Source organism: Carya illinoinensis, chromosome 8, assembly GCF_018687715.1.
Source record: "Carya illinoinensis cultivar Pawnee chromosome 8, C.illinoinensisPawnee_v1, whole genome shotgun sequence".
In the NCBI taxonomy this organism is placed as follows: domain Eukaryota; kingdom Viridiplantae; phylum Streptophyta; class Magnoliopsida; order Fagales; family Juglandaceae; genus Carya; species Carya illinoinensis.
Genome location: NC_056759.1, coordinates 3663099 through 3674740, shown reverse-complemented (window position 1 = coordinate 3674740; position 11642 = coordinate 3663099). Strand labels below are relative to the sequence as shown.

Here is an 11642-nt window from a genome sequence, read left to right as displayed (position 1 = left end):
AAAAATATATAAAATTTACATTCTTAAAACCATGCCGAGCACAACAGAAGTGATGTGGGCAAGAAATGGCTGAAGTTTTCTTGCTGAAGTACAATTATCAATGGTCGAAGAAGGTAACAGTCACACATCATATGATACAAAGAAAAAGAGATGGATGGGGCATGCATGGGAATGTGTAGGACTACCCATATTTATTATTTTTTACAAAATCATGCATAAACGCCACCTTTTTGCCTTTATGACAGTTATCTATACAGTTATCTTCCGTGCAACCTCTGCATTGACATATTTACCCCCCTGACATTCTCTCTCTCTCTCTCTCTCGTGCATGCAAACAACAAAGTATCACCCCGAGTTCTGACTGAGGGAGGTTGCGACCGCCGACTGCCACTTTTTATTTATTTATTTTTTCTATCCATCCACAAGTCACAATTAGTATTTAAATTTATATTCAAAATTTTATTTTTTAATAGTTATTTACCTTACCTTTTTTTTCAAAATAAATTCAAATTTATTAAAAAAATAAAAAATTAATAGTTACAATTCTAAAAATATAAATACAGCATAATCGTTATAAAAAAAATTAATTAATATATAATATATAAAATTAATTAATTTTTTAATAATAAATTTATGTTGTACAACAGATGTAACTGGGACCCATGCCAGTGATGCGACTCCGACAAGAAAGAGAACGTAAATGAGGGAGGGTTATTTCAGTAAACTCGGCCCGTCATTCATTAGGTTAGGGCGGTAAAAGTCTGTAGGGGAGGGGTAGACTATAGGGTGGCATTTATTTTGGTATTTTTTTTTTTTTTTTGGTTTTCCCTCAGCTCTCTGAAAAGTAGTGTATAATAAAATCTCGCACACTTTGCCATTTATCCCAGGAGAACTAGTCCTCTTCGAATCTCTTCCTTCCGCTACTGCTGCTTCGGTTCCTGAAACTAAAGAGAAGCCCACCTAGAGGAGAGAGAGGGCCGAAGACAAAGATAGAGAGACAAGGCTGTTGTCCTAATTCATGGATTCGTTTCTTGTGGCGGAATTTCGAGTGTGTCCTGTTCTGGTTTTGTTATTCCCATTCCCTTTCAATCTTTTTCTTCTTTTTATGGGTCAAATTTTCTCTCCTTTCTTTTCTTCCTTTTGGTTTCGAAAAAGAAATTGTGTATGTTAATATATTTTACCTTTTTTGGTACTATGAGGTGTGTTTGAAGAGGATTTCCATCTCTCTTTTTCAGGTTCGGGTTTTTTGTGGTAATGTTCTTGGCTGATTGGTTTCTTCGTTTTTAACGACTGTGGCCATGGATTCTGCTTTCGAGGGTAACCTCCGATTCTCTTTTATTTCTCTGTCATGTAATCAATTTTTGTTTGATAGGCAAAAGAAGAATACTTTTTTTAAATAATTAAATTATTCCTGGGCTATGATTTTTCGTTTTTTTTTTTTTTTTTGTAAGCTGTAACGTCTTGGTCATTGAACGTCTAGTTTCATTTTTTTTATTTTTTTATTTTTTTTATTTTTTTATCGAGGTGCTGAAGGTCAAATCTTTTGGGAGGATTTGTAATCTGCATGATAGTCCTTTTTTCTATCTTTTTCTTTTTCCTCCGCAACCTGCGTGAATCGTGATAGTCAGATTTCAGAAATATTGTGCCGTTTGTGATTTTAAAGTTTCTGGATTTCCATGTTTATCAATAAATTTTGTTCGTCTCTTTTCTTGGATGATTTTGGTGTATATAGATGGCATTCTACATGATGGTTAGGAATTTTGTTTGGAATTTTTTTTTTTAGTGAAAGAATATTAAGTTGTGTAGCTGCATCTTACCTGGTCATACATAATGCCAGTGGTTTCTTTTCTATGTTATTTATCGTTGCATTATGCGGGGGCATCTCTTATTACCAAATAAGGAAGAGTAATGCTAAGTATAGTTACTTTTACATACTTTTTGTGCATTTCAATGATGTGATTGACTGCATCAAATTTTTTTTTAATACTCAACCAATCATATAAGTGGAGTATGTAAAAACTACGTAAAATTGACTGCACATAAAATTTTTGAATAAACAATGCTTATATGTCATGCTTGTGTACTTTGTATGAGTGGCATGCTAACGATTTCATTTGCCACCCCGTAGTCAAGCGTAGTTTCAAAGTCAAATGAATCCCCCCTCCCTCCCTCCTTAATCTCATAACTAGTCCCGGTTTGATGGGCTGTTACCAAGTTACATGCAAATGAAATATAAAAATTCAATGTATATTTGATGTAGTTGAGCGGTCTTTCTTAATGGGAGTCAAGTCAACCCTTTGATAATTTATTTTGATATAACTCTTAAGACATTCTATTTTTTTTTTTTAAATTTCTTAATGGTTCAAGAGGACAAAAAGATAAATGACACTGAGATTCTCTAATCACTCTTGTAATCGTCTGGTAATAGATATTAGTTGACTGCAATTTGGGTGCATTATGAGATGGTTGATTATGTATTCTTCCGCAAGATCTCAGTGTCCTTTTGATGATGTCGTTGATGCCTGACGGGTTCTAGATCCATGAATAACATCATCCTGCCTAAAATAAGGCTGTGGGAATATCGATAATTTTGAGGTTCTGATGCAAGGATCTCTCTTTTAATTTTTCCTTCATTTTTTGTGTTGTATTTGTTTAAGCTTGATTTTATTAACTTGTTCAAGTACTTAACTTTCTTGATTTCTTTACCTCCTGTTCTAGTTTCTATACGCTAATATTTGTTTTCCTTTTCCTTGATGATAGGAGCCATCCTTGATCCATCAAAATGCAGTAAGTTGAGTATTGAGGAAAAGAGGGAACTAGTATATGAAATATCGAAGTGGTCGCATGGTGCCCCTGCAATACTGCAGTCATGGAGCCGACAGGAGATTTTACAAATCCTGTGTGCAGAGATGGGAAAAGAAAGGAAATATACTGGCTTGACGAAGTTGAAAATCATAGAGAACCTTCTGAAAATTGTATCTGAAAAGAAATTTGGGCGGCACACAGCTGTAATTGATCTTGAACAACCGTCTTCCCCTGCACTTGGCCAAAGAACTATCAAAAGGCAGAGGAAAACTGAGCACCCTTCTCGACTAACTGCTCCAGCACATAATCTTTCTCACAATAATGGGGGCACTGATCTAGGTAATACTATATATTGCAAAAACTCGGCTTGCAGAGCTACCTTAGATCGAGTAGATGACTTTTGCAAAAGATGTTCATGTTGCATCTGCTATCAGTACGATGACAACAAGGATCCAAGCCTGTGGTTGATTTGCAGCTCAGACCCTCCATTTCAACGTAATTCATGTGGCATGTCCTGCCATCTGGAGTGTGCTCTAAAGCATGAAAAATCAGGCATTTCTAAAGGACAGTGTGCTGGACTTGATGGGAGCTTTTACTGTGTATCTTGTGGGAAAATGAATAATTTGCTTGGGTAAATATTTCCACTGGAACATTTTATATATATATATATTCCTCTATGCTGAGTTTAATAAAGCTGTTTAAGATTTTTATTTTACGTTTATTGAAGTTATCTTACCCAGCATAAGTCCATCTTTAACAATATTGACAATGAACGTAAGTATATGTTCTTTAGAATTTTTTATTTGCAAGCAATACATTTCAAAGTTAAAGATTTACTGAGTAACTTAGTTCATGAGTTGTTACTTACACAGAAGAAAAACATGGTTTATGCATTCTGTATGTTGCTGTCATGGCCTTATCATTGTAAGGTGGTTGAAATGTTTAAGTACGTTTTGTTGGTGCCAGTTCATGTGTTATTTTTTTTTTTTTTTGATAAGTAAGAGAAAAATATTATTGATCTGAAAGAAATAGGCATAGCCCGCATACACAGGAAGTATACATAGCACACCTAAATACATTCTAAGAGCGATAAATTAAAGAGAGGAAATCATGAATGTTGTCCCCGTTTAGTGGGGTATAGCCAGTTCATGTGTTATGATCTTTCTCTAGTGGGGTATAAACATTTCTCACTCTCTCTCTCTCTCTCTCTCTCTCAGCATTTTACTATTGGCATTAATTTCATAAACTTGTGGTTTGGTTATTTTCTGCTCTTTGTACTCTCTATCATCAGAATGGTCTTTCAATAACCATTTTTTGGATATAACTTAATAATTTAGTTGACTTTATCTGGGATGGGAGGTCTGATCAAGGGGGAATTGGGTGGCAATAGAAGTAGCACAAAGTGTCTAATATGAATATCTATCTAGATAGAGGAAGAACCTGGTGTTAGCGCACGGGTGGAGAAGTGGATCTCAAAACTCTTTCGTTTTTGGATTTCATCTACTTTGCGTATTCATCAACTGATTTTATGTGTTTATGAATGATTTTTTTTCATTGTTTTTGTTGTCCTCTTGTGGTCTGGGGTGACACCCCTTTCTTTTAAGCGTCTCTTTAACAAGTCTTACACATCTGGAAAATATAATGTTATTTTAAGAATGCAATTCAGCATGCATTAGTGACAGATTTATAGAAATAATTATGAACAAACAACAGTGAAAGCTTTCATGCCATTCTAGGATTGGATATAGAGTTGAAATTGACTGTTTCATGTCAGGATGTTTGTTTGCTAAGCGTCCAGGAGTTCAATTCCTTTGTGCTTGGTATAGGTCATTGGGTTTTCCTGACGACTAGAATGAGAATGGTTAGGTGAAAGCGACACTGTAATTTTCTCACTGTTGAGTAGTTATCTACATGTTTCAGATTTTGATTCAAGTAGGTTTATTATTCTCTTCTCGAGGAAGTGGATGATCATCGATGCTGAGTTATCTTTGATGTACATTCCTACTCAAGCTAAGCCTGTTTTTATCTATTTTCTTATCTTTTCCAAGTTTTGTTCTTACTCCTGAAGTTTTAGAATTAGAAAGGTCAGACTAATGAGAACCTACATTGTTCAGGCTCTCTCTTTGCATTTTATGATCCATTTGGAAAGGGTGAAACAGAAGGTTTGGGAGGATTTTGGAAGTAGAGAGTGATATAGGCTTTGTTAGGTTGTTACCTATCAAAATGATAGGCTTTGTAGCCTTTGTTAAATTTTCAACTGTCGTCTTTTGGAATGTGTCAGTGCCCTCATTTTGGACTTTCATGAACTATGATCCTATGTTCCCCTACATACTTTATTGCCACCTTTGTTGAGTTACAAACCTTCACTTGTGATATTCAAGATTTAGATCCGAGGATATTCTTTTGAGAAAACAATTTCTCACCCTCTCTTCAGAAGTATAAATGTGATTTTAGAGTAGTAGCATACTTTTGCACCCTTAACTAAATTATGCTACCTATCAAAAAAAACTAAATTATGCTAATCTTATTATCTATATTTCAGTTTGTTCTTAATCCAGTATTGTCATTGAATATTTTGTGAACTGGAAGTAACTTTCTAATGTAATGTTAGCAAATTGAATTATTTTTTACAAGTACGAATAAAATTAGCACATTGAATCATTTCATGTAAAAATTTCATATGGAATGCTAACCATGTGTCTGGATTGAACTTCTAAAAGCAAGCACATTATATGAATGTGCAGTATTGTTCCCTTCATGAGACTTCTATTCATAAATATAACATACTTAAAGTCAGGTTTGATTGGGATTGATTTTGTAATGTGCGTAGATGCTGGAGAAAACAACTGATGACAGCAAAGGATACAAGACGTGTTGACATACTGTGTTATCGTGTGTCCTTAAGCGAAAAGCTTTTAAAGGGGACTGAAAAGTATCGTAAGCTTTATGAGATTGTGGATGAAGCTGTTAAGAAGCTTGAGGCTGATGTGGGCCCTTTGACTGGATTACCTGTAAAGATGGGTAGGGGTATTGTCAACAGACTTTCTTCAGGACCAGAGGTCCAGAAACTGTGCGCCTTGGCTGTGGAGTCACTGGATTCCTTGCAATCCAATACATTTTTGCATCCATTGTCTGATCCTGTGATTCAAGGTAATCTTTTTTTATGTGCTGTCTCACCAAAACCACCACAAATTGGTTTTTGTGATCCAGAAACATGATGATCATGCACACAGTTACATATTCCCAGTCATTGTCGAATTTTTTTCTACTTTTATTTTTTGCATTTTTAAAATTTGAGTTTGGGTTGTTTGGTTTCCTTGTTGCAAATATTGTACTTAACTTCTGCAGGAAGTATTAGCTTTATGATGTGTTTTGGATTATTGAGGACTGAGGAAAGTACTTTTTTATGCCCTTCGTTGTCTACAGATTCAAATATGATTGCTCCCAATATTGTCAGTTTTCTAGATGTCCACGCAACAAGCCTCACTGTGATTTTGGGTTCAGAAGATTCTTTGCCAGAAGATCTTGTTGGGTATAACTTATGGCATCGAAAGGCTCATGATATGGATTATCCATCAGAACCTACTCGTAAACTTGTTGCTCCCAATACAAGGTTTGTCATCACAGGACTGACTCCAGCTACGGAGTATTGTTTCAAAGTTGTTTCGGTAAATGGTACAAGAAATTTGGGTATGTGTGAAGTTTGTCTGTCAACAGGCAGTGCTGACGAAGAAGTCCTGAACAGCTTTGTAACAGAAAGAAGTCAAAGCCCAGCTACCAACTGTAGTAGCCTTTCAAATCCTTCCTCTGTGGAAGATGAAACTAATAACATTACTCCTTTCAGTGACCTGGCTGATAAAGCAGACAATTATCTTACTTATAGCAAGGATAAAGATAAATTTATTTTGGCAAAAGGATGTGATGATGCTGTGAACTGCAGTGATATGGGTGAAGGAACTCGAACGGATTTGGTTTCAGTTTTGGATGAAGAGCATGCTATGCTAACAGTTGACTCTGCGCCTAATTCTGATGTCACAAAGGTTGAGAACAAGAACTTGCAAAGCCAAATTATTGAGGACATGAGCACTGATGATGGGTCAAATTCTCCAGTTCGAAAAGGAATGGAATGTGTGGTGTTTGTTAGTAATTCAGAAGCTGGCTTGCCCATTACTCCATGCAAGTTGGAAGTGCTTAAGGATGGGTTAGGAAGGAATGGGAGATCCAAATCCTGCTGTAAGGATGTGGAAAATGGGATTGGGAAAGGAGAGGAACCCCAAGATGGTAGCACATCGAAAAAGAAAAGTATGGAAATGCAGGCTGAGGAATGTGCCGCAAATGGTACTTCAGACAGGGATTTTGAGTATTGTGTGAAAGTAATCAGATGGTTAGAGTGTGCGGGACACATTGAGAAGAATTTCAGGCAGAAATTCTTGACTTGGTATAGCTTGAGGGCAAACTCACAAGAGGTAAGGATTGTGAAGGTTTTTGTTGATACTTTTCGTGAAGATCCTGCTTGTCTTGCAGAGCAACTGGTGGACACCTTTTCAGAAAGTGTTTCAAATAAGAGATCATCTGTGGTGCCAGCAGGATTTTGCATGAAGCTTTGGCATTGACCATCACGTAATGAGTTCTGGTATCAGATGAAAGTGTTTCAAATAAGAGATCATCTGTGGTGCCAGCAGGATTTTGCATGAAGCTTTGGCATTGACCATCACGTAATGAGTTCTGGTATCAGATTGGATCTACTTTTGAATGCTGGCCCCATCAGGGTTCATGTATCTATAATTCTTTATACCCCGTATCATTCATCATTTATACTTCTCATCATGATCACCATTATGCCATTCTTATGATGATGTAAGAAGCTTAGTGCTCGATCCATTTTATATTAATACAGCCTCTTATCACAACAATGATATTATTCCATTAATGTCATTTGATTTGCTTCAAATGCTTATGAATGTGGAGGTATTGTACAATTTGGTTGAACGACTTGGACAACAATAGACTCATGGGTTGGCGAAAAGTGGGGAACATAAACTTCTTGTCGAGGATCGATGATCTTCCTAGCTTCAAACCTTAGAGATATAGCAGTAATAGCAGTTGCATGGTATTTTTCTTCTCCCGGCCAGAAATTCTTGTTTGTTCTGGAATTCAATTACGTATATATTTGCACGTCTAAACTAACAAACCTCGTTCTTATAGCTAGATAGACGCAACTGTTTCGCCATGCATGGAAACTTCATTCCAATGCTCCATGCTGTTGATCTGAAGGCCTCGATCATGTTTGGGAGACGCACACTTCTACTGTGCAATAAACAGAAGTTCAAAGAGTAGTGAAGCGGAACAAGAAATTAAGAACTTGTTAGGAGCTGAGCTAATTAATTGTTCCGATCATAGGTTCACGGGTCCTTTCCACTTTAATATATAGGTTTTAAGAAAATTAAAAACAAAATCAGATTTTCCTGCCCCAATGCTGATATTTTAATCACCATCATCAGGAGCTCATGCCTAGCTAATTAATGATATATAATCACGATTCAGTAGTCTGGACTGTTTAAAAGGCATCTACATATCTCATTTAACTTCCCAACCACTTCATCCAGCTTAAAGATATTACATTTCTTGCACCCGTACATCGGTAACAGGAAAATGCTGTCAACTTTTGGGACCATTTGCTCAACATCGGCCCCCAAGTAATTTACTCCCACCTGGCCATGCGGTTGAGTGTTTTTGTCGTATAAGGATGCCTGCCTATATAGCTAAAATCTTGGAATTACAATATGCATGCAATTAGCCCCTTCATTTCTTAAAGCATTTTTAACGCATCATGCATGTGATCGAGGGTAGCTCTCTGTGTCTTGTCTTTTTAATCCCCTCATGTGACCAGTATCTCTACTTTCTCGCAATTTCAAGCTCTGTGATTATTAATTACTATGGCCCGCACACGTCGATTAAAGTGTTCTACGTACGGATCACAAATAAATTATCCGGACATACGATAGATTGTCATTTTAATAAATTGAAGTTTTAATTTATTCTTCCATATATATACGTGGCTTTTATGACATGCATGCATGCAAATTTCTTGGCCTATGATATGTAGCAATGCAGTGTAAGGTGTGATCAAAGGATAAGGGATCAACCAATTATAAGAAAATTTAACTATGTTTATTGATGGCAAAATATCATGACTTTATAAAGTCTAGATCATAAAATATTCTAACTCTAAGAGCAACAATATAATGATATTTACCAGAATGACATTAAATAAAACAAAAATAAGCTAGAAATGCGTGAAGATTAAAAAATAATCCTCAAAATTGCTGATGCGTGTCTGGTTCTGGTTTGACCAATATCCTCTTTGATCAATCCTAAAACTAGCATGATGCATGCATTCGGTTCGACCAGATCAAACATCGACGAAGATTCGACATTAATGTTGTTTGTGCATTACCTTCTAAAACTATATATATATATATAGTTCGAATATAGAGTGTACGTAATTGTCCATCATCCCGTGTGTCCAAATATGTCGAAAAAAATAATGCTTGCGACTGAAAATTATAACCATGAATCGCTAGACAAGCACAGCCCATGACTTTCCGCTCTGGCAAAACTCCAAAAGTACGCATGATCAGTGCCTAGCTTGCTCAAAAAATTAAAAAAAAAAAAAAAAAACAACAAAAAAACAAAACAAAAAGCATGACCAGTGCCTTCTCTCGATGCAAGCGATTCATGGGCATGTAGACCATTTTAAAGATTCATCTCCCCCCCCCCCCCCCGGGGGCGCTGCGCGACAGAACCTTGATTTTGGTGTACTTTTAAGGCAGATGTGATCTTAAATAATTTGTAAACAATAATAATAAAATAATAAAAAATTTATAAATAATAATAAATTATTTATAAATAGTATTAAATACTAATGATAAGAATTATTTTTGCTCCCATATCTCTCTTTAAAATAGTAAAAATATAAAATATAAGAGAGAGTAGGAAAATAAGGCTCGCGGGTCGCTCGTGAAGAACAGTGAAACATCACCTTTTGCTTTACTGAACAGTATATTTGATGGAAAAAGGTGACAACATCACATGCATCGTTTAATGGTACTTTGTTGGCGGGAAAACATCTCTTTCTCAGATTTAATAGCCGTTTGGGTTGTAAGTTAATACGAAATGAATGGAGATGAAAGTTAAAGTCGAGTTTGGATATTCAGAATCTCATCTGGACTGTATGGTAACCTAATTTGCTTATCTAAACAACATGAGTTGTTTGTATTTCAAAGTTTTGAAATTAAAAATTGGCATAAATAATAAAAAGTGAAGTAAACTGAGTATAAATAACATGAAATCTTAAATGTTCATTACAAAATTAATAGAAATAATAAATAAACAGTGCATAAGTGAATGGTTGTTATCCGGATAATGAGATCCACCTCTTTATCAAATTCTAAAAAATAAAAAATATCTCATTTCATTTTGCTATTCAACCACACTTTTTTACAAACAGTCTTATCTTATTTTAATTAAAAAATTTTATGGCATCTCATTTATTTGAACTTCGTGATTAAATGGGATCTAAAATTAAATAAAATATTATTTTTTTATATTATTATTTTAAAATTTAAAAAAATTAAATTATTTTTTATACTTTATATAAAAATTTAAAAAAATAATAACAATAAGATAAAAAGAAATTATTTAACTATTCAAAACCGGCCTTACTCATTAAGCTGGGCAAACCTTGTGAAGTTCAAATGTTGTCACCTGTTGGCATCGAACACTGCCATACGCGCGCTATCCAAGAGAATACTGATTAGGGACGGACGACAACGAAAAATGAGAAACATGCACACGGCATTTTTTACAATATTTTATGTAATGATATTTTAAAATGAAAAATATTTTTATAAAATATCTTATAAAAATATTCTTATTTTATAATGTATATTGTAAAATATATTGTGTGTATAGTGTTATTCGATGAGAAGGGAACGATGGATCAGGTTCTATCTAGTTTCCAATTATCTATGTGATGAGATCGAGCACGCGGTACCGGCTTTAGTCCTGCTTTTTATGCTTTGAAATCTTTGATTTGATACCATTGAACCACTCCAAATCGTAACTGGATCGAGGCGGCTTCCCCCCAACAAATGGTTACTAGCTAGCGTGCTAACACTCTGCTCTAATACGTACTAAAATACCACTTATTCTAAACATTCAAATTAATAAATATAAATAAATTTTATTATTTAAAGTTGACTCAGCCAATGCCAGGTAGCCACATGTCTTTCAACTGTTGAAGGATGCATGCACGCCCCATACCTGCTACCAGGGGGGGCAATGATCATGAATTTTGGGATCCAAGTTACTTAAGAGTACTTGATCAAAAACAGGAATAAAGGAAAAGATGATCAAGGTCGTCTAAACAAGCATGATCAGTATCCATACCTGCTACCAGGGGTGGCAATGATCATGAATTTTGGGATCCAAGTTATTTAGAGTACTTGATCAAAAACAGGAATAAAGGAAAAGATGATCAAGGTCGTCTAAACAAGCATGATCGGTATTCCAAAAGACATAAAGGTTAATGAAATGTGAACAAAAAACAGTACTGTTTTTCGAGGCTGGTGGCCGCGGGAGCGTTAACTTCGTCCTGCATTGTGACAAAATGTTTGGAATGGAAGGTCAATGATTACGTACCAAAACCATCATCAAAAGTTGTCAATTATCATCTACATGATAAGGTGGCGCTTTATATGGAGTAGATGGCTGAATATCTGATCTTCATTTGCCCAGCAAAAAATAAATATAAAATGAAGATTTAATCAAGATGA

At 35.4% G+C, this 11642-nt stretch overlaps 1 protein-coding gene across 4 annotated transcripts; it reads left to right on the top strand.

Moving 5' to 3' along the window:
* Window positions 1-807: 807 nt before the first annotated feature.
* Window positions 808-7756, top strand: LOC122318501 (VIN3-like protein 2). Of its 4 annotated transcripts, XM_043135915.1 has the most exons (6): window positions 808-1063; window positions 1236-1317; window positions 2761-3436; window positions 5636-5955; window positions 6154-7382; window positions 7478-7756. In XM_043135915.1, the coding sequence occupies exons 2-6, from the start codon at window positions 1299-1301 to the stop codon at window positions 7511-7513; spliced, it is 2280 nt and encodes a 759-aa protein (XP_042991849.1). In that variant the 5' UTR covers window positions 808-1063; window positions 1236-1298; the 3' UTR covers window positions 7514-7756. The 4 variants fall into 4 exon arrangements, with proteins under 4 accessions (XP_042991849.1, XP_042991847.1, XP_042991851.1 ...); XM_043135913.1 differs by having other exon boundaries at window positions 808-1048; window positions 6154-7756; XM_043135917.1 differs by having other exon boundaries at window positions 812-1063; window positions 6232-7756.
* Window positions 7757-11642: the final 3886 nt, after the last annotated feature.